This window comes from Erithacus rubecula (assembly GCF_903797595.1).
Source record: "Erithacus rubecula genome assembly, chromosome: 12".
In the NCBI taxonomy this organism is placed as follows: domain Eukaryota; kingdom Metazoa; phylum Chordata; class Aves; order Passeriformes; family Muscicapidae; genus Erithacus; species Erithacus rubecula.
In genome coordinates this window covers 12,430,901-12,455,070 of record NC_136664.1, presented here as the reverse complement: position 1 = coordinate 12,455,070, position 24,170 = coordinate 12,430,901, and the positions used below count along the sequence as shown (strand labels likewise).

General features: G+C 42.9%; 1 protein-coding gene across 3 annotated transcripts in view; it reads right to left on the bottom strand.

The window, feature by feature from the left end:
- The window catches only part of ZNF423 (zinc finger protein 423), a 228,128-nt gene that overhangs the window by 149,150 nt on the left and 54,808 nt on the right, over positions 1 to 24,170 (bottom strand). For 2 of the 3 annotated variants that reach the window (XM_079316105.1, XM_079316107.1), the window contains 2 exons: positions 12,829 to 13,029; positions 8,921 to 9,001 (listed from right to left, as the gene is read on the bottom strand). In XM_079316105.1, coding sequence (XP_079172231.1) covers positions 8,921 to 9,001; positions 12,829 to 13,029 — 282 coding nt within the window. The remainder of the gene's footprint in view (positions 1 to 8,920; positions 9,002 to 12,828; positions 13,030 to 24,170) is intronic. The other variant, XM_079316106.1, reaches the window with a different exon arrangement.

Genomic DNA, 24,170 nt, shown 5'->3' with positions numbered 1-24,170 from the left:
CTTTTCATATAGAGCTTCCTAAAACAGGCAACAATTATTGAACAAAGAAAATAACAGGTAGCTCTCCCTCTCTCCATGCTACAGTAGCTAGGGAATACATGGCACAAAAATATAAAGTAACAGAGTAGTTTATGACTGACATGAAAGGACATTATCCTTGTGTAATGAGATGAATCAGAAAAACTGCAGTTTAGGGTAAGCAGAATTTACAGTAATCTTAGTTTTGTAAAACCAGTGTGGAAAACTTATTGCTTTCCAAGAGAATTAGCAGGGAACTTCTTGGTTCTGGGTTGCATTTAAATTCAACAGGGATGGAAGAAGCAGGGGATTGGATGAAGAACTATGAATTGCACTTTTAATTGCTTTCAAGATGTCAAAAAGAACTTCAAGATGTCAAAAAGAACATCAAGATGTGCTTATGCACGTAGTTTTCTCTTTTCTTAATTCTGTTGTTTAGTAGAATTAAACTCTGCACAGATTTTACCCTTTCATTCAGTTCTTCCTCTATCTTCAGGAAAATGAGATGGGAACTACTTCTGCAAGATGTTGTGCAAAATGAGTACTTCAGGAATTGAAATTGTACCTCTGTTTTGAAAATCAATAGTATTGCTTATACACATACCCTAACTGTTGATTTATTTATGTAAATATCGTGGTATCTGGGTACCTTTGTTTGTGCAAACCTCACAACATAATGTTCAAATATCTCTGGAAAAAATAATTGCCTTTTTTCTCCCCTTTGGGTACAAATTTCTGTGTTTTAAATGAATGTGCAGGTTTCCTGTTGCTGCATGAAGACTTCATTTCAAAACACCAACTAATTCTAGGTTTAATTAAACCAGAATGTTTAATATCACAAACACAGGGTTTTTTTTACAGCACATATCTTCTTTACTTTAATGTGATTGCTGCCTATTAAGAGAAGAATAATTTTATAAAATTAATAAAATAATTAAAAGTTTTACAGCAACTCTCTTTATAGAGTGAACTTATGCAAGCACCGAAGCCTTTCCAGAGAAAACAGGATTCTCCACACCTCCCTCTGGCTTTTCTCCCTACTGAATGCCGTGGCCTTCACTCAACCAAAGGAAATGAAAGACAGACTGAGACAACAGCATCACGTGGGTGAAGGTCAGATTGATTTTCAGCTGTGTGGTGCTGTTTTATCACCCTCAGGACAAAAGTTAAGCCCTTCATTTTTTTTCATGTCTGCTTTAACAGAGGAGATTTTTTTCCCCCCTGAAATTATGGTTTGGGTCCATACCACCAGAATTATCAAGGACAGCCTAATTTAAAACATTTGTGAAGATCTCCCATCCTCACAGTAAAATCCAGAGCAGCCCACACACCACAAAATTTCCATGAGTTTCCTCTATTCCCTGTGTACAAACAGTGGCTCCTTGAAACTACTGAGGTTTCTGCAGTGACATTTGCTGACAGCAAAAGCAGAGTGGGATGCAGCTGCTGACTGTCTGCAATGATCCTGGGCACAGGAGAAGAGCAGTTACTATCTCAAAAGGGGCAAGTTCACAAATTGTTTTTTCTCCCTATCCTCCCTTCCTTTCCTCTCCTCTCTGCTCGGAGAGGCCAAGCTCTCCAAGAGCTGAGCCTCCCCTCCTGCCTGTCACTCGGCAATCCGGACATGCACGGCCAATTACTGTGGCAGCCTCTGGAAAACGGAGTTTTGCTAGCTCTGATTGCACTTTTTCCAACTCCAGTGCCTCTTACAAAATTACTCTCCCCCAACTTGCTGTTAGAATTGGCTTTCCTCATTTCTCTTCTAATTGAGAGAGATTCTCCCCAAAGTAATGATGTTATTGTCAACAGCCAATTTTAGCTAGTCATGTCTTCAAAACTGAACTGATTAACCTAAAATGATGCATTTTGTACATCACAGGTATGTATATGATACATAGTTATCAAAAGCATCTTCCCTCCCATTTCCAGTTTTCTGGCAGACAAAAAACTCAGTATTCTCTCATTTAAGCTAAGAGACAAGAAAATCCTACTCAGTTTCATTTCCTTTTGTTGTAAATGTTGGGTTGAATTTGTCTTATGTTGTGTGAAGAGTGCAACAGCATCATGATTGCTTCCTAAAGACGACAGTTCATCCTCCATAAAAAATAAGAAATACTATCTGCTTTATTTATATGCACCAGAGGCCATGGTTACACTCAATACCATCAAAACACCTCAGAATACAGCTCCTACATGAAACAGCTCTTGTAAAACAAACCATGGCAAGTGGGTGTAAGAGAGGAAGGAGTAGTGAAGGGCTGTAAGGTGACGTCAAGCAGCTATCCAGGTTGGATCTGGATGCGGTCTGAATGCAAATTAAATAATTTTCTCAGTTTTGTGAACAAAGATTTGACTAGCATGTGTCCTTAGCTCATCTGAACATATCTGAGTCTGCCTCCAAAGCAACACAAGGAGCAGTGTGATTCCTGCCAGCACCACGAGATCTGCCAGTCCCCACAGGAGGGCCAAGGAAGGCTCTGCACGTGCACAGAGCTCCAAGGAAGAGCCAGCCCTGGACAACGGGCAAGAGAGCAACTGCAGCTGAGAGTCAAGGAGAAACCAGGAACACAGCAAGGTGTAACTTAAATGTATAAACTGTGAATGACTCTGCTTCATGAGGGGCTGGGAAAGGGCAAATGCCAATACAGCAGCAGAGAGAAGACTGCTGGGAACAAGATGCAAAATGGGACTGTCCAGAAAGGAGCAAGCAAGGAGAAAGCCTTTGAGAAGGGACCACAGGGACACATGCACAGGCACCAGGGAGAGGAAAGAGCAGGGAGCAGCCACCCCAAGCACACAGCTGGAACACACAAAAGCACAACCCCACATGATGCAGAGACAGACCATAAGCTAAATACTACCATGAATAATTGTCCTAGATGCATGTTGGATTTTTGGCTGGTTTGGCCTTGGTTGCTCTGGATGATTGATGAAGATTGAGCACTATACTTCAAATCTGCTTACACTACTCTTGGAGTGCAGTAAATTACCTCTATTCAGTTTTGCTTGGACAAAAGAAACACAGGTGTATGTATTTATACTTCTGTAGACTCGAGTTCATAAAGGGAATTTACTTCTGTCTTTTGAAATTTTCTAATGAATAATTAGTAAACGTAGATTTCTAAAATGACCATTTAGTATAAATTATATTAAATCTCATTTATTTTAAGAGATATCATTAAGTACAAAGTCTGCATGAGTGAACTGAGTTCACTGTGGAGGAAATGACTGGGAATTATGCTCAAAAATCTATTCAAATGTTTAATGTAACAGATTCCCTGGAGAAGAGAAAAGCAATGGGCTTCTTCAGCCTTTCCTTATGTCCTCCTCAGCAAGTGTAACAGTAATTGAATAGCAACAAAAAGAAGAGCCAAAAAGTCTTTCATCATTATGGCTGAGAATGATTTTCAAGGAAGCCTAAGAAAGAGATGGACCCACACACCAAAAAAATGATGCTTTCAAGAGGAAGTTCACTCTCACTATTACTGATGTCACTTGCAACAAAACACACCTGGATTAAAGACCTTGGTGGTTCCACCAATTTCATGCATGTCATTAGGCAAATCAGTGCAGCCACAGTAATTTTCATTCAAAATAACTCAAGCTATTAATGGGGAAGGTCTTGAGTTCTCCCCCAAACACTGATCTCTCGTTCCCCTCATGTTGACATAAAGCTTGTGCAGCTCCATAGGGCACCAGATCTGGGAGCTGCACAGACTAAAAATCAATCCCTTTAATTGTCAGCAATGTCAGCTCCCAAAGACAACACAAACCTTTTACCAGCATAAGGCAGGAGATGGAAGGAAGGAAGGAAGCAGTCCAGTAGCAGTCAAAACTTAAGCCAAATTAATAGAATGACAACTTTTAAATTTCATTATGATAAAAATAACAATTTCTTGTGTCAGGAAGGGGTTGCTAGAATATTTAAAGGTTACAAAGTGTTTGGATGCCCTACAAAGTGTTTAGCATGAACAGACCAAGTGCCTTGAAAAGGCCAAATCATTTTTTCATTAGTTAAGACAATGAAAACTGCTTGTAATAAGCGAGATGTTTGAATAACATGACCTATATTTAATACATGTAATTTACTTAATTTTTTACTGAGTATGTTTCCAACAATTTTAAATTCCAAATGAAATTATAAAATGTACCCTACTATTAAAAGCACCTCCTATAATTGCTTACATGAAACAGAATTCAAAATGTACATACTTGCTGCCAAAGCTTTGAAGAAAGTCAGAAGCTGCTTGAACCTCTGATGGAGGTCCTCTGATGTACAAGCCCAGCCTGGAGAGCAACAGCCTCTCCAGCAGGTGCAGAGAAAATATTTCCCTTTTTCAGTTTATTTGAGCGCTTCAGTCCAATCCGCAGTTTGTTGAGAACAGAGGAAGTGCTTGGCAGATGATCCCCAGTTTGCTTCTTGCCAGCCTATGGCAAAGCAAGGCGTGGGACGCCCAGGGAGCACCCAGGCACGGGCTGAGGCTGTCCCCGGGCACGCAGCTGGGTGGGTGGGTGCGCTGCCCCGGGCCGGGCTCTGTGCCCCCGCGCCGCCCGCCGGCCGAGCCCAGCCCCGGCACCCGCACCCCGGGCCATGCTGAGATGCTCCGGCCAGATGAACAGGACCAACCCACGCTGGCACGTTTCCCTACAGCCAGCCGGCACCAGGGGGTGGAGGCTGCTTTCTGGCTTCCCCAAGCCTGGAGCACAGTTAATAACATGCCAGCTGTATCTGTAGACAAGCCAAGTTTAATGAGGCTACAACAAAAGCATTCAAATATGCACTACACAACTTCTGTGGGGATTTTTTCTAGAGCTTGTTTCTAAAAAATGAAAGATAGGAGTTCTTGACAATGTTTGTACACACACTTCCCTTGTTTTTAATTGATTTTTTTTTAAATCATATGCCACAAATTCAAAGCAGTCAACATTAGAAAGACATGTTTAATCCCACTACTTCCAACAGCAAAATTATGCTGCGTGATGAGTGCTTGAAATGCACTGCTGGTTGCTTTTTTCTTAATAAACATTGAAGTCTTAATTGTTTTTCCCCTACATGGCCAGACACCATCTTTCTGTATGCCAGGTCTTCACATTAGGACGAGTCCTATCCTTTACCTCCTGCTTGGGAGCCAGGACAGGCAGCCCAGTGTGACCACATCTCTGGCACAAGTGATGGAAGAGACAGCTGACCCCCTCACTCTCCTACCAGCCATGCCTCACCACATCTCTCTCTCTTATCTCTAGGTCAAGGTACACGAGGTTTCAATAAGAGGATAGCAAACAGGGACTTAAAGATGGGAGGGAGCAGCAAAAGAAGCCTGCTTGGGCATGAAGGAGTAGAGAAGGTGGGAAAGGGGCAATCACTCACTGCTGCCTTCACCAGAAGAACCAGAGAGCATCAAGTGAAAGCTGGTGACAAAAGTGAATTGATCTAAAAGTGATGCTTTTCCCCAATGTGTAGTTGAACTCTGGGTCCCCACCACAGGAAAAGCTAACTGCACTTCAAAATGGAAATTCAGGGAAGAAGATTGTCTGAATTTAAATTTAAATAAAAAGCACCACAAAATGCTCACGTAAGTTTGCTGACAGCTAGGAAAACATTCTGGGAAAACAGCATGATGGGACAGACCATCAGGCTGGCTCAGTACAGCCATCCTCATATGAAGAATACCTACCCAATTGTCTGTGATGGGATAGGGGAAGAAATGAGGAAAAAACCCCCAAACTCTCAGTGCATCTCTTTTTCACTGCTTACATCCGCAGTCTGAGGATCTCTCTGGCTCTCTGAATCTGCCCAGGTTGTTGATATGGCCATCAGTTTTGTGCCTCAATAACCCACAGGAAGGCAATGCATGCTCTTCAGCAGCATCCTAGCCAGAAATAATGCATGCTCTTGTCCATCTGAGACAGGACAACCCCAGCACACCCTCCATTCAGCTCTCTAGGGCTTTATTAAAGGCCACTTTGTAACAAGCACATATCTATTGTAGTCTCCAGGCTATCCTCACTGCAGTTCTGAATTGAGTTTCATATACTGGGTTTTGTCTACAACCTGCTGAATGCTGGGACCTGCTTATGACAAACAGGGATCCTCCTTCCTGCAGGCACAGCTGCTCTTGTAGCTCTCACCAAGCTCCAGCCTGCGACGGAACTCTTTCCACTGAAACCTCTCCATTTTTTTTTTTTTCAATAAAACCCATTTATCAGTTACTTAGATTGCTGTATGCTGAAAAACAAACCTGCCCTATACAGACCCCCACAATCCTCCCTCTGCTGAACCATGGCAATGGATTACCCTTGCAAACAGAAATCTGAAGCAGGAGGAGAAGGGGAGGTGGAGCTCCAGCACCTATGGTGCCCCAAAATTGCTGCATGAGCTGGTGCAGGGGGATCTGGCAGGCTCCAGCTCCCAAATGCAGCTCCTGCTGCACACAGGAGCTCCCATGGCCAACACCCAGCACAGCTCTTGATTCACAGCATTTGGGGTGCTTCAGTCTCCGTGCATCTCTCTGTTGCTGATGCAGCAAAGGAGAAGAGACTGGCTTCTCAGCCAGCCAGGGGCAACCTGTTAAGATATCCAAAGGACACATTTTCTTTAAGAGGCCTCACTTGAAACATGCACCTACTTTCTCTTCTATCCATTTCCATGCATACCTGTGCTTACTTTGCAGACTACTTTTTGAACTAGATAAAAGCAGATAAAAGAACTCAATTAAAGTAGCAAGAATGAAACAGTCCCTTGCCAATACAAGCAGGCTAACTTGTCGTCCTCAGCTCCTCTCTGGGCCATATGTTTAAAAATGACAAGAAAAATGGTTTTCCTGTGTGAAAAACATATGCTGCTTGAGGAAAGACATAATCATTGCTAAGAAATTTGTACACCTTCAGAATGCTTAGCGGGACCATCCACAGTGACTGCTGGCTATGTGGGGGCTGAGGAAGGGCTGGAGAGAGCTCATTACTCCCTGCTGCCAGGGGTTTTGGTAACGTGCAACCAAGGCGGCCGCAGCGGCGCTGGCAGCGCTCCTATCTGCACACGCAGTGCCTGGTGCTGCTCCCTCGCCGCCATCCCCAGGGGCCGGCACAAAGGTGGCCGTGGCGATTTGCAGGGATGGCGCCCGGCGCACTGGCACACTCTTATCAGTGAGCACACTGCCCAGCTCCGCGCATCTGCCGCGGGCTCACCGCTCCGGGACACCCTCCGTGAGGCCGCCAGCAAACCCCCAGTGGGTGTTTGTGGTGAGCAGGCATTGTCTGAAATTCACATATCCCCCCACCATAAATCCTTACAGGCACCGGCATGCCTGCAGCATCCGGGAGAACGGAGAAGGGGCTGAGGCTCAGCCCCACTGCCAGCTCGCCGCGCCGCGGGCTGAGCGCAGCTCACCTACTTTTGCCCCGATGACCCTGCGATGAGGGGTGAGCAGCGCTGCTGGGGAGCACAACGCCTGGCACAGCTCTGTCCAGCACACGCACTACACGACACACGACATGCACTGGAGCACGTGTGCCATGTGCAGGGGCAGCGCCAGCGCTGGTGCCTCAGCACACACTGCACAGGATGCTCTGTGAAACCTCAGCATGGCCAGGGCTGCTGTGGGCCCTGTTTGACATGAAATTTGCAGCTGTGCTTCTGTTTGTCTTCAGATGTGGGAATGTGCTTTATGTTCTACACGATAAATATGTATTTCACTGAGCACCTGCACAGCAAGCCAGTCAGCACAGCTCCTTATCAGCACACTGATTTTCTAGCACGTGCAAGCAGAAGTCCTTGAAAAAGCCTCTTTTCAGGCTGGCTGGGAGCCTCCAGGTAAACTCAAACATCACCTGTGTGGTGACAGCAGTCAGGGGCATCAGACCCCAGACCACCCAGCCACATGTACCTCTGCAATAACGTGGGGTTTCAGAGCCTCAGCACAGAGGGCACAAAGCTGCTGCAGGGAGATGTGCAGCACCTGGGCACTGTGGCCAAGGTGGCTGCCGAGCCCTGGGGTGCCCTGTGCTGTCCCTGCACCTGGGGAGGGACATCTGTGACAAACTAAGCACAGGAGCCTGCACTTGCAGCCCTCCAAGTGATTGACAATAAAAACACTGCCCCAGTGCCCATTTTCAGATCTAGACAGCAAGAACTGAAGACTCCAGGGAAAATCCATGTTTTTACGGTTTGTGATATTATTGAGCTTTTCTGATGCCCATTTTAAAACATGGCTATGACCTCTGGAAAGAAGGGAAACTGCATTTCAGCATGACGAAGCAGAAGAGAACAAAAAAAGGAAACTTGTTATTTTTTTTAAGCTTGAAACACTAGTTAGGTTAAGAGAAAGGAGCAGAATTCTGGCAAGGACAAGAGCACTCAGACTGAACCACAACACAGTAATTAGGGCCAGTAGGTCATTAGACACACAGCTGTATAAACTAGGTGTATAATTAAGTTTCCACACTGCTTTTTCACAACTGTATTTCAGTTCCTTTTGTGAAGGACAATCAGTAATTCATTAATTTAAAGGTGCAACAATAGCAGCAGCAAAAAGAGAGAAAAATATGTGACTTGCCAATCAGGTGCAACCAAAGACTACAATTTTGGGGAGGGCTAATTTTGGAAATGTATATAAGACATCTCTTTGTCAGTGGGAAGCAAAAAGTGCCACCTGACAAAAACATTGATGAGACATCATCACTTGTTGACAAGCTGCTGTATATGTGTTTCTGGATAAGCATCCCACAAAATAGGGTTGCATGGCAATTATAATTCTTGTAGCAGGTGAAATATAAGAAAATGCAAAATTATACACTAGCATGAAACAGTTACAGTACCTTACGCTTCAAACGTAAGCCTAGTGTACAAGTTACAGGGCATTTAAAAGGAGCAACTGCAAGACTTTAATTATAAACTAGTTCCTACCGTACAGTAGTTTAGAAAAATCAGCTGCTTCCAAGCTGGCAATATCCATATATAGCTCTGCTGCTGTTTGAAACAGACAACCTGTAAAGTTATCAACAACAGAAGAGGACCTCATGAAATGCTCAGAGACCCAGCCAAAACCTACTTCTGTCCACTTCACTGATGTGCTAATTTTCTTTAAAACACTCTACATTTACTTGAGAATCTCAAGAAACAACTTTACCTGAGACTATTCTGACTCATGGGAGGAAAAGGGTGGAGGAAGCAAAAAAACCACAATAAAATACTGGAGCTAAACCCAGACTAATGCAGGTGGATTAAACACACAGCCAAACAACAGAACTTGTGACTTTTCAGCCACTTTTTGTCAGACAACAAACCACCTGGCACCAGCCACCAGACACTGATATATCACAGAATAGTTGCTTGATGTAGGGAGCCTCTGGTGCTTGTTGTAGGACACAGTAAGTTGTAAATCCACATGTAGTTCTTTACTCTTGTCACTAATGCTGTAAGACAGCATCATGCTACACCTACACTGTAACAGCAGCACACAAAAACACGTACAAAAAGGCTGCATACGATGCCAATGGCAATTATTTAGTCCTCTCTAGTTTAGGGGATATGGACACCAGTGAGTTTTAAAGTAATTTTAAAAGCTTAACACAGCCAGTATGTACACTAGGTGTTTTCATTTGTTCTCAGAGTATTTTTCAAGATGCTGCTGCTTAAGGAAACAGTTTAAGGCACTTTTTCCAGGACTGCTGCAGGAGTGCTTGTTTGTGAGGGCAAGCTAGGAAACAAGGGAAGACATAAACCAATAAGGAAATGTGATGATCTTTTGGTACAAGCTGCCCCCATTTAGACCCTTTTCAGATCCCCACAGACACTGGGAACCTACAACCTGCGATCACAGACATCAGTCACGAGCAAAAGCTATAAAAGACACCTAATTCTGTCAGAAGGAGAACATCTCTACTACACTGACATCAAAAGGAATGTCATGCACCTATGCTACCAGAGATGTCTAGATTTCATCAGTGTTTTGTCCTCAAAGAAACAAGTTTGAAATACATGAAAAAGCAAGGGGGTGGAATGGCTGTTTGTTACTTCCTTACATGTCAAAGCAGCTGTGTTCAAACTGTATTATAACTTCAGCGTGCTGTAATGAATTTCTGAGGGATTCCAGTGAAAGAGATGGTTTATCCTGCTCTTTGGAGTGATCTCTTGTAATCCTGCAACACTCCTGAGCTACAATACCTTCCTAACTTCAGTATCCCAAAGGAAGTCATTAGTTATGTTGTATTATCAGCCTGGTGATATTATCACTAAAAATATTACCTGTATTGATCTGGAGCCATGTAGACATGACTGAAAGCCCTGCTTCAGATTAAGACATGAAAATCTAGTTTGCCAAGAGTTCAGGCACTGCATTACACCCTCAGGTATGTCAGGCAGGTATCACAGGGAAAAGGAGTGCAGGGTAACTAAGGACACAAGCAAATAGCTCTTTTTGTAGGGTGAAATCTTGAAATATAACACACTTTCTAATGTGATCTTAGGTTTTCAGCCAGGTGGTACAAAGATACACATTTTGCATGCTTTCCTCAAAAATCCTCATGATTATCAGACCATGTATCAAACTGGTGTATCTGAAAGGGGTTTTTTTCTCCTCAAGGTAAGGTATGGGAATATCAAGCAATATTCCAGATTGTCTTCATGGAAACATTCTCATTCCAAAATATATGAGTGCAATCTTCCTATTTACTTTAAATCACTTCAGGACACTAGATTAAACTAAATAGAAAACAGACACTCTTGCTCTGGAACAAGGATTATCCTCATATGGAGACAATTAGCACTTATTTCATGTATATGCAGATACTTATATGGTGCCTTTTTGGGACAAAATCTCTTTGTAAATCATCCACATATGTGAAGACAGTAAAAGAAGGCAAAATTATGCTACCTGCAATCAAAAATAGCAATGGGAATACAAATTATTTTGATATATCCCTAAAAATATAATTTGTTTTTCTTAGTCTCACTGAGAGAATACTACACTGAGGATAAAAAAAACCTGAGGTGTGAAAACACTGACTGAATTTACATGAATAGAATCTCTAGATTGCTATGTTTTAATGCAGATTTGCCTCTGGAAAAAAGATTGCTCCTTTTCATAGCACTGCTGTCACCTGTCCCAACCTCACGTTCCTGCTCTGCAGTCCCCATCAGCAGTGCCCACTCCCCTCTGCCAGTTGTGCCATTACAGCTGTTTTGGAACCACACAGGGAACCAGACCCAAACAGACATTTGCTAATGACATTTGCCTCCTTTTGTGGGGCTCATCCCCAGCCCCACAAGCAGCTCAAGCAGCTGTCCCAGCACAACTGAGGATGGAGCAGTGGCTGCCCAGGGCACCTCTTCCTTGAAAAGGACCAATGTGCACATGGGCTGGGTGCTTTCCCTTCCAGTTTGGAAAACAAGGGGTTTTCTGAATAGGAAATTACATTTGCTTTCTTAGTCCCCTGTAGCAGAGTGCCATGTGCAGAAGTCTCAGGCCAGTGCTGTGGCTGTCAGCTGGCTGGGAAATTACCCTGCAAGAAGTGGCCTTTTGATTTTACACACTTTCAAGTTTGCACTCTGTGTAGGGCTCAAATGAGAGTGCAGAGCAAGGAGCCCTGGGGGCAGGCTTAGGACTGCAATCCCTATCCAACTGCAAGCATGGGAAAAGCCCCAACAGCCCACTGTCCTCCCTCCCAGCAAGCAGATGGGAACAAGAGCAGGGAGTCATCCCCTCTGCAAGACAGAGTGAGACAAGGGCGGGTGCTCTAGTGGTGGGAGTCAGACCAAGCCAAAGCCTCCACCTGACCCTCCCTCCCTTGCTGTACTCCATCCTCTGTATTTTTTCTTGTCTGAGCATAATTTGCCTAAAAAGGAGAGCAAACAACATAGACTAATTACAAAACAAATTAAGTGGCCAGGAGGAATATGCACTCAGGGGAGAGATGATGGGATACTGCTGCACCAGAGGAGAAACTAACCCTTCTGCCTTCTGCCAGCCTTGACCTACCCGTCTGCCATAACAGCAACTGCCTAAAAATAATTTAGATGAGTGTGGAGGAAGACGTGGTGGCAGAATATTCAATTCTGGGAAGGTGAAAGATAAGAATCCCTGATTTAAATAAATATGAACATATTCTGCGCTCCCCCTCCTAAGATTTTATTTAATCTTTGGTAAAATCTGCAAAGCTTTTTCCTACCCCTGTAAATCGGCTTAGCGTGCTCGGCTGAGTACCTGCTGCTACCGCCGGCCATGCAGAGGCAGCCCTGGAAAAGCAAGGTATGTTGCAATTGTTCACACCGGTGCTCTGAGCTTGTTCTTGCTTTACAGAAAGTAAAATCAAGATCAGCGTAGGCTGATGCCATCCTCACTTCCATAAAATTCAAAAGGCAATGTAATAATAACCTAGGGAGAATGCTGTATTTTTAGGGTGGGATTACAGAACTCGCACTATGAATTTTAATCTCAGGAATCATCATCCTCTTTTAGGGGCTCAGAGGCCTTTTTCCCTGGGATTTTTGCACACTTCAGTCATTTAACTTTTTTAATCTTCCTACATTTTGAGAGAGAGGGAAAAATACCTGCCTGAAACTTTTAGCATTAAAAAACCCCACAACATTTTTGTCTAACGTAATTACTGACATATTCCAATTGGAAAGCTGTTGCTTTTATTTTAATTTTATTAAAGGAGTGAACAAAGGCTACCCAAGGCACCACAATAAAATTACATTAACTGTAAAATTACATTATTAATTCTTTAATCTCACTTGAGGCCTCAAGCTGTTGCTATGTCCAATTACCCAGCTAACCACCTGTCAGAACTGTAAAGCTAGTTTAACATTACCTCCAGGACAGTTGTGTGCCCTGTGTTCAGTCAGGTCTGCCAGTGAATCGAAGTCCTGCTGACAGTTATCGCAGGTGTAAATTGACTCATCCTCCATGTCTTCATCTTCCTCATTTCTCTCTTCCTGGCTCGTCACACTGTTCCTCTCTTCCAGGGCCCGGCTGTCCTTCGCTTCGCTCTCCAGCTCTCCTCCCAGGCCACCTGCCAACAGCAAGAACATCCTCTAAGTTTGAGAGGTCTGAAAAATAAGAGCTTTAAGAAGGATGTTGCACTTATTAAGATACATTTAATTACAGCCGCTCTCACATTATTCCCGACACCTTTCATTATATTAATGTGGTTTTTATATCATGTGGTGCAACAATTCTCAACTGTATTCTCTGCTGCTTAGTGCGAATCCTGCAAACACTCTCTCCTAATCTTCTCTGGTGGGTGTATAGCTGGAGCCTCCTAACTCTGTCATATAAAGTTGTTAGTGTTTTATCACTTAACCAGATTCTCAAAGCTTTAAAAATTGGCAAGATTAATTACAGCCCTCAAAGAAAAGGCATGTGCTGAATTTTAATTCTCACTGCTCTCCTCTTCCCACCACCCCCAAGCCCCAATATTAGTAACAACAAGTGAAAAAAACGCACTAGCTGAATATCCCAAAGCACACAGGTACCCCAGGACATGAGAGGTCTTGCTGAACTAATGAGAGGCACTTGGGTGGGCAGATGAGCCTGACATTGTGCTGACCTAGCTGAGAGCAGACTCAGTACATCTGACCTTCAGGTCTCTCTGATATTTTTTATCTTGGTCTGTGGCTGGAGTGTGGGCTAGCACATACATCTTTGCCAGCTCCCCCCAAGTCTTTATCTGCATTTGTGCAGAGGGAGACTGAGTCCTCTGACAGCTCCAGAAACTGCCCAATGTGGGGGGCTGAGCACCCCAGGGCCGTTCAGGTGGCAGCTCTACACAGGGGGCAACTGGCTGTACCCATGGATGAGTGGCAGGACAGCTGCTCACTCCACCCAGGACACCCTCAGTGGCCTTTGTGAGAGATAAGCTTGCAGCCACATCCTCCTGCCTCCAGGACACTCCCTTGGCCCCAGTGGACACCCAGATGTGCCTGAAGCCAGTCCATGCAGCACTGAAGACAGCCCTTGCTTGGGCTCTCTGGAGAGGTCACAGACCTGAAAATTCCCATTTAAGTCCTTGCTGCCCTCTCAGCAGGGAAAGCATCCATTAGATACACTAGCCATGGTGGCCAGGCTGAGACAGAGCTGCCTCCACCTCTTCTGCACACAAGTTCCACAACAGAGGTGATACAGCCCCAGGTGCTACACCTGCACTATTTCACCTGCCTCCACAAGCACTCATGCTCCTAATACATCCTGTCAGCATGATGGGAACACTTGGGAAGTAATTTGGAAAGTGAAACAGAACCACAGACTCTGCCAGCAGAAGAGATCCTTGCACACTAGCTGACCTCAAAAACCCAGGAGCTGCTCTCAGCCAGGTAGGAGGGAGATGCCACCTTGTTGGTTTGGGATGCATTTGGGATTTAAGCCACTAAGGGAGGACCAGCAAAGAGAGAGGTGAATTGTTTCTAAAATCAGATCAGTGCCAAAAAGATTAAGGGCAACCAATGCTGAGAACATGAAGCAAAGCTAAAAATAAAATTTGCTAAAAACCAAAACTGGTTACCACAAACACTACAGTTCAGACACACACATTACTAGAGCTCTGCTACCACTATCCAGCCAGAGCACATTTCATACCATCTTCTGCTCTGTGCATGGTAACATAAATCAGCTGGTGTAAAACACGGCTGCTTTCCATGGAGCGCTCGTAACATGACGTACCTTCCAATTGAAATGGAAACATTAAAAATCAGTACCTGCATTGGTGTGTCACAGCCTCCCTCTTAGCAGTTAACTGATCTGCACATTTTCAGATTCTTTTACTGCTAAATTATACATACCTTTTCACTACAAAATTTCCATTAAGGGCGAGATATAATATTCATCTTAACAAATCAGATATGCCACTTACACAGCAGTAATGAATTTAAGGATTTAGTTATAAAAAGTATCACTCACTAAGCACTCCATATTGTAAGTCATCATCTATTCTATGTTTATTCAATAAAATGTCACTAGGTGAACCTCATGCTTTATAGCCTCTTCCTTAAATAAAAATATCTTATAATGAAAAAAACCCACAATTCTGGTTCTCTTATATTACTATTTCACCAAATAATAAGTCACTTTTAGACCTGTGCTAGTTTCGCTTTATTTCACACATCATTTAATGTATATATTCAAATTATCACTTACATTTTGTCATATTTACTTGGCACATCTTTGTACAATGTCTCATTCCAGACTGCAATCACAAACATTTTAACTCATTCAATCTTTTTAAAGCCTATGGCCTGCAGACTTGATAGTTAATAAATCAGAATGTCAACTCTCCAGTTTTATGACAGAAACCTATAAAAAGAGTCCAAGTATATAAATGTAACCTAAAGAATTGGCACCTGTGTCCATGCTGCCTGCTGACAAAGGCCTCAGGGAAGTACTTCTGAACCTACTTCGTCACAACCTGAAGAAGAAAGCTTCTAGGCAACTTTGGGAAGCTTTAAGGGACCTTCACTAATATTTTTAGCAGAAATGCTGTCTTTTGAGAGTTAACCTAAAGACCAGCTGATCTGGTGAGTACACAGTGACAAATTCATCTTTGGTTTTACTCCAATACTTTGTGACTACACCAGGGATAAAGCTGCTCAACCGAGTCCAACAATAACAAATAATTTAGCACACTGCTTTAGGAAAAATAAATTGTACAATGTGAGATAAGAAAATAGATTCCCCACTGCAAAGCAAAATTCCAGAAACATTTTTTAATTCCCTGTTGAATGGGAAATCTGATCCTCTAGGCAACTTCTCAAAAGCGTCGTTGCTTGACAGAGTTATATGTCAAATAACACAAGAGTGAAGCTTGCAGAAATTATTTAGCAAATGCAACACTGCTTTACAATGGGATTTTTTTCTAGTTTTGGCGAGTTGAAGGAATTGTATATGTCTGCCACACCTCGGTGTTACTGTCCTTCAAACAAAATGGTCTTCAGATTTCTCTGCTGAGAGCTGCACACTTCGTGCTTGCCTTGCAAGTACCAAGCACTGCTGAGAAAATACTGTGGTGTTCCTTGTGTTTTTGACCTTTGTCTGTGCTCCTTTGAGCACAGGCTGCCAGCAGGGTGTGTGGGGTGCGGGCGGCCCTGGGGAGACACTCTCTCCTTGCCCAGGGGAGCAGCACAGCCAGGGCAGTGATGGGAATGGGTGGTCCAGCCAGCAAGGAAAAGCTCCAAAGGCAGCCCAGCTGCTCCCGCAATGAGCTCAGTTTCCCTGATGAGGACAGCAGGCCACGAGCATTCCTCGGGAATTCGTTTCTGCAGAGCTCTGCTGTAGCAGCTCACAAATTTAACCTGCACTTTTCCTACTGGCAAGAACTGCAGGAGCACCTCGCCTGTGGGTGCAAGCACACTGCCAGAGGCATTTGGGTCACCACAGGAGGCCAAAGTGCTGCTGGCATGGCAGCTGGGCCTGCCTCTGAGGGGACATGGCTGTGCACCACCAAACAAAGGGGTTTCTTGGCTGCCGGAGCAAACAGGAGCTTTTGCAGTCACCAAAGATCCGTGGCTGCCTTGTGGCATCAAGCACAGATAGATATATTTTCTGCCACTGCTAATTTTTAAGATTCTGTTTTTAAGCTTTGGATTTTAGTGAGCTTAGTTTAATAGTAAGTAGTTTCTATCTAAGTGGCTTAAAAAAATTCACAATAATCACAGTTATCAGCCTGGAGAAATCTATGCACCAAACACCACTGCAAGGGCAGCACAGCACCACAGCTCACACCAGTGTGGTGTGCTCAGCACAAGGCTGTGGGCAAACACCAGCAGAAGGGAACTGCTGGCAGCACCAGGATAAATATCAGGAAAAAAGATCACTGACAGTTCCAAAGAGGGGGTAACTCTTCGGTGTTAGGAGTCATTTTTAAGGGACCTGCCATATCTAATGATGGTTCTAACAATCTTCTTTAATAAGAGAAGATACAATTTGAGAGATCAGTCTTGAAAGTACACCTCACTACCCATAATGTCAGGAAATGGGTTGGGGGGGCTTATTTATTTTCTTTTTTTTTTTTTTTTTCCCTACCTTCCCCCTGTAGCACAGTGGAAGGTCTGCAGGGCTTTACACAAGAATATTTTACCCTATGACCTAAACAATCTGGCCAACAGTCAGGAATATGTTACTCTAATTGCCACTAAAGTTAATGCTGTTAATGGCTCTTGGTTTTTTCTATACAAGCCAGTTTATGCTCTAGAAAGTTACTATTTCAATGGACACATAGTAAGAACTGGGAGTGTTCCTGCCTGACCTGGTGGTCCAAGGAATGTGGCAAACTTGGCAAAGCTGAAAAAGTGAATTCCCCAAGGCCTAGTTTAAAAGTTGCAGTCAGTAGAAATGCCTTCTGAGCTGCGTTCAAAACAGCTCTGTTACAGGAACAAGGCACTCCTAAAGCCAAGGATTTGAAAACAGATTACACGTACCATGTTCAGCTCAAGTCAAGAGCAGATTTCCCTTCTTCAGTCAGCCTGGGACAGACAGACAGCTCTGCCACCAGACTGGGACTGTACCTGGAGCTCAGCATGGCACAGCCTCAGCCCAGCCACAAGAGCCACAGCAAACTGCTCTGGGGGCTTGGGTGAATGGGGCAGGACTGAAGGCACAACAAAGCCAGATCCATACTGATGGAAAGATGCTGATGCCTACCTGTTTCCACTGAAACACTTGGAAATGGGTAACACCTTTCAACATATGGCCAGAAAAATTGAAAAGAAACCAACCTCAGTGTACTTTTTCATCTGTGGAATCAATTATGAACACTTGAAATTTTTTTTATTCTGTCAACAAAATACAGGGTAGGCAAGTCTTTCTGTCTCTGTGACAGCAAATTTTCTGGTGCTTTTCTTTAATTTTTTTTTAAGCCTGTAGACTTTCTGAAGCTGGGATTTATTTTAAATCTAGGGCTACACTTAGGAGCATGCTTTTTAGTGCAGGGTTATGCCTGGCTTTAAATAGGTCCAATTATGGGGCTTCCATGAAGAGTTGCTTCTTTTTAGCAGGCACACACTGAGGCAATACTAGGCAGCATTTTTTATCCAGCAACTTTGCCACACAGAGCTGCAAAGTCACACTCTGCAAAGCACCACATAAACATTTACACACACACACACAAACATGCACTGCCTGGGTCTGGCAGCTGGAAGGCAAAAGGTAAAATGAAGAGTGGGAAAGAGGCATCTCTTTGCTCCTTACCTTGGTCCAAAAAAAAACAAACAAAGGTCTCACAAAGGACTACAGTTATTTCTAGAAATTTTCCTGAGATGCAGGACAAGTGATAAAAGTACATGGCACAGAAGAAATAAAAGCTAATTGCTGGAGGAGTGGAGGGTGCTGGCAAACAACTGACACCTCCTGGGGCTTGGCAGAGCCCTTCAGTGCCCACCCAGGGGTGCAGCCTTCCTGCCCCGCGGCCACAGGGCTACCCCAGCAAGACAAAAGGAAAGGAAATTTCATCCATAATTAGGAAGTGAGAACAAAAGAGACAAATGACTTAAAGGAAAAGCCTAATCTAAACGTTCGTTAGTGAATGTTTTGCTCAGTGTCAAATGCTAAAGCAGTGTGGGGGAGGTTTCTACTTTAATGTGGTTTGCTACATTTTAGTGTTGTCTTTGCTGTATAGAGAGTCCAAAGTTCTCTATACTAGTGATCAAAGAATAAATAGATGTCAAAAAAAGTCGCTAGTGTTTCAGTAATTAAATCACAAACAAACTTAAATTGAAATCTTCATTGTAGGATGCAGTCTTGCATTTGCTGGTTACTCCCACTCTGTGACTCCTCAACATTTAAAAAGATGTCTTTTTTAAACACTTGCATTTTGAGCACAGATATGTGTGTATGCTACCTCTCAATGGGCCAGGGCCCTCCTGTGAGTTTCTGTAACCTCTGCAACCATATCCACACAAAGCTGCCAAAAATCTGCTCTGGCCAAGCAAACGAGGTCAGAAAGCATGGATTGAATCCCAGCCCTAGGAACAGGACCAGGTATCAAAGGCAGCTCATTCCACACATCAGATCATCACTATGTGCATCAAAGGCAAGCAGGTTTGGTCCTCCACCATGCAGTGCAGCATACCACTTTCACATGGTGTCAAACCACATGTGGTAAAGAAAAAAGGTGCCTAGCTGAAAGACAAAGAGCCAGAAAGGAATAATGCATGGAACACCACAGTCTATTCATGCAATGGTAAACCACATGGGATGACTACATGACAGGGCAAGCGAGCAAAATGCAGGCACACAATCCTGCTGACAGTCACTGTGCAATGCTTCTCCCAGGCTGAAGAGATCCACACATCAGATCTTGCCTTCCCTCAACAAGGGGAAAAAAACAATCATAATACCAAAAAAATTATTTGATCCAGCATGTAGTTAATGGTGTTGGCCTCCTAAGACTTACAACTTAATAAAATTGATCTCACTGCAGTACTGTAATGAAGAACAGTAGGATAAGGCTACCCTCAGACTATGAAAATTGCATATTGTTACCTCCCCGTGCCCTCCTAGGGCTATGACTGCTGCAGCCTCTGCGAGCTGTCATTTGTCTGGCTCTGACAGCAACCAACAAGCAGCAACGGTGGCTGCAAGAGCTTCTTTTGGAAAGGCAAGGGAAGAGGGAGAGTGTTCAGTGCTGGGTATCTCTGCATCATAACCCATGGGATAAAGCACAGATTACACAGTAATACCATTTCATGTGAAGGGTGTTAATAAGAAAATACAAAAGTCCGAGATTTTAGGAAGCGCACATGGTAACATTTCACAACAGAGCCTTATTACTCTCCAGTATGTATTAAGTCATAATAATTTGAAATTAAATGGAAAGTTCTCAGCATTCTTCAACTTGGCAAAGAAAAACTAGTTTAGTAGGGTACAACACCTCCTTCTATACCTGCTGGTACACACACTCTTAGAGAAAGGGGTTCCAAGCACCTCAGGAATACCTGGTGCCAGCACTAACACTGCAACTGCTTCTGCTGGCCCTGCCTATCCCACAGCTGCCTCTCAGCAGCCTTCTCTTAGCTTGCTTACACAACACTTCTCAGGGAAACACTAACATTTTCTAAGGGAAAATGTCCATCTTCCTTCAGATTGGATGCAATTTTGCTCAAATTAGCAGCAGTTTAAGAAAACCTCAAGCATCTCCCTGGAGTTTAAAGGCATGGAAAGTGGCAGGAACAGGCAGCAGAGGACTGGCAGTTCATTGCACTTTCCTTTGCTGTAGCAATCAAAGACATCAAACACGGAATGGGTAACATGCAAACCTCTTGCCCTGCAGTGCATTGGTTCCACCTGAGCCTGCCCACACCTCTACATTGTTATTTCTTCTGAAGAGATACACCTTACATATATTTAGAGATATGTATGTATAGTACAATTGCCCTGTTTTGTCCAGTGAAAGCAAGAGTCTGCCATCTTTGCTTCCATGCAAGTCCAACCTTCCTGCTGGGCTGTGTGCAGCAACTCTCAGAATAATCTCTATTTATACAGCCAGTCTTGGCTCCAAGCTCTCTAGAACAGCATACCGTATATATCCAGCATCTAGCCTGGAACCCATTGGCTTTGCTCAGTCAATGATTCTTACACATCACACTCACATACACAAACTCACCCTACAACTCCAGTTTTCTTGGAACAAGACTTCCAGAATATCCATTAGTCAACATACTAGAGCAACCTTTAAATAAATGCTGTTAATTTTTTTATTGATCAAACTGTGAGCCATTTCATTTTCCATTATAGCAGAAATCTCCTATAGGAGCATTCAGATTGAGTTTCTTTATTCTGTCTCTAGAAGCATGTCACTTTTCATTATTGCTTAAAAATTAGAAAGCAGTTTCTCTGTTCTTTATGGCTTTTTTAAGTTTAGTTACTGAAGGGTTATTAAACTTGGAAAATATACAGACAGGCATAATGTGATGAATAAATTCCTCACTGTCTCTAACCAACTTTAACATTAGCTTTTTTTTGTAATTTTTTTAGGTTTATTTTCACTGAAAGACCGCCTGTAATTATTACTCATGTTCTCCCCAAACACTTATGTTACTAAAGTGTGAAATGTCTTCTAACACAAAGACAGTTCTCTGGGAAGTAATTACGAAAATGCATTCAGGGGCAATAATTTTATATTAACTGTCAGCAGCATACATCTTCTGAAAAGGCACTTGTTATGAAGGAATTATTTGTGTGGAATTTGAAGGCACTGAAGGCAAAGGAAAATTGCAGAAACACATTAAACTGAAACTTCAGCTCCCTCATCAAGGGTCAGTTTATGTTTAAATCATTACCTTGAAGGCAGCCCCACACCTTCCAAAGAGTCTATTAGAAAGACAATTTCAATTTATGCACAAATTGGACACAGTCTCCAGTTTTTGTAGTGGAACAATTTACACCTCCTTTTTAAGGAAATTTCTGAGCAGCTAATCGAAAGAGATGTCTGAAAATTATGGACTTCTATTAACCTTTCACCGACGACACTAAAAATACTTGCTACTGATTTATGGGTAGTAACAGAAATAGTGGCCTCAAAACTGACCAAGCACATTAAAAAGATATCTGTGTCTGTAATAGCTGCAAGAAAAGATTTAATGAGTATATCACAGTAACTTTTAGCCTACAGACCAATCCCTCAGTCCTTAGGAAGGTGAAACAACACTGTGAAAGGTTTTTAAAAAGTGAAACCCAACAACAGTGATTAAGTATCATATCATTTTAGAAGTGTTTTTTTAAAAAAATCAAATAAGCAAATCATATAAACACCACCAAAGAGTAAAATTCCTCTTAATCGTAGCTGCAGGTAATGTTTCAGCCTTTCTAGTGCTTTTACTAAAATGATTTAGATGTTACTATGCTATGTGACAAATGCACTTACACACCAAAAAGCGGACAAAGAGCTGAGTTATTATTATTTATTTGCATGCAAGCAGCAGTGGGATTGTACTTTATAGTGTTAACAGCACAGCGTTTATCAGCTCTTCAGTGTTTGGCAGCCAGTTTAACAGGATAAATATGGGATGTAAACACTTTCCTGACACAAAAAGCATTGTAAGTGAATTTTAGGGAATGCAATGGAAGGCAGAGAGCAGAGCAGTCCAGGGTGTTCCAGAGTGTTTTGTTGGAGAAGCACCTGACTGTGGGACACTGTCCAGCTACTGGTCACTCACCTCAGGGTGTTCTCCAAGGACAGGGACAGACACTGGGCTGCCAGGAGAGCAGCACCCCCTGTTACACTGGGGCCTCCTCCTTGGAAAAGGCTTAAAACCCTGAAGATCTGCTTTGTGCACCTCTGTGGCATCCAAATCAGAAAACGTGTTTGCACCCAAACTGCTCCACAGTCATCTGCAGAAGACTCTATCCACTTGCTCAAGGTGTGTGATTGCCATGGAACACATTATCTGCCTCTGAAAAAAGATGCTGCTATCCACTTCCAGATTCCAAAGGTGCATCTGAATGGCAGTAACTGCCACCTTCAATTCTAATAATGAGGTTCAAATCAAACCAGATCTAAAATGCATTCTAAATGCATGCATTTTAGATATAAAGTTCATTTATATGCACAAAGAAATTAGAATGCAGCAAGTGTTAACTTCAAAGAGAAGTGCACTTATTCATAAAAATGTGCTTTTCCCTCTCTCACATACAACTGCTAAATAATATCGACCATCGTACTCTAATAAATACATGTAACTTTTCAGAAAAAAAATGGAACTTAAATTTTATTTAGGTATATGAATATTTTAATAAAACTCAACTTACTGGATTTTCAAGTCTTTGTTGAAGAAAAGTGTTCTGTTTCCAGCAGTTCTATGGAATTCCACTCACAGCTAACATGGGACTTCTTAATCACATTTTAATACATAGGCATGTCAAACTCTTTCCTCTCTTTGAGGAAATGGTGTGAACAATTTTCTTTTTTTGTTGTTTTTTCTTTTTGTGGCTTTTGGGTTGTTTGGCACTTTTTTACTTCAAGGTAAAGGCAGATATCTGCAAAAGTTAAATCTATAGCTCCCTGAACAGGCAGAATATTCAGAAGGCTTAATAAAACTCACATGTGGCTTGTTATTGCAGCTGCATATCAAATGCAAAAATAAGGTATTGACTGGTTCTGCTCAAAATAGCAGCTGCTGGAACTCTGTTGATTTTCAAAGAGAGAAAAATTAGAGATGATGTAATTTACCATAAGCAATAAATGCTACTATGCATTTAGATGTCCCTTTGCCTAATTCAAAATGCAGATTCCTTTATTGTTCCTCTATAAGGTCCAGGATTTTGAATTGCCCTTTCTGCAGGAAGTTCTGGTCCTGGAGAATTTGTGTCTTCAGTGTACAGCCCTAAGTGTATGCACACAGGAGCAAGATGTAAGCAGAGCAAGGACTCCATACAAAAATACCCTCTGAATATATTTCCTTTCAAAATGCACTTTTCACATTCTTGAAATACGAATTTGTTTAAAGGTTTTGCTGGAAACAAACTGGTAGCATTTACAGATAGCATTTACATTCCTACTTTTATACCTATAAAAACCCCAGAACATTAGGACTGAGAGAGCAAGAGAGACCTCTGCATACTGTCAGGAACCAAGGGGTGGATCAATACAGAGGGAAAAAGTGGAACAAGAGCAAAAAATGTATTGGGGTAAGAAGAAAAATGCAGGCAAATTAGAGAAAGCAATAATTATTTCACTGACCTTCTCATGGGTCTTGGTTTGCTTAGAACCTGCCTGGATCATTTTCCATCGGGAATGACAAATGTGCAGCTGAAGGAGCAAAGAAGGGACCCACTTCTGCAATAACTGTGCCTGGAAGTCTTCAAAACTGTGATTAAAGACTTGAGAGGCTTCAGTGGGGCCAGGTTTGTGGAGTTAGCTTTTGGGGTAAAACTCTTGTTTCTATCCAGGGTCCAGAGGGTTGAACCCGGACCACAACTTAGCTGTGGGTTTTATAGCCTGATCAAATAGCCCACATCATATTTGGAGGAAAAAACCCTCACTGACTTTCTCTCTACAAATCTGGCTTGCTATGGGGGGGTGAAAAAAAAGAAAAAAAAAGTGTTTCAAATGCACCTGAGGAAAAGGCCACGTTTTCCCAAATGCATGTTCAAGTCTCTCTGCAGCCAGTTACTGCTGGCAGAGGCTCACGCTGCTGCTCAAGGGGAGCCTCCAAGCTGGGCACTACC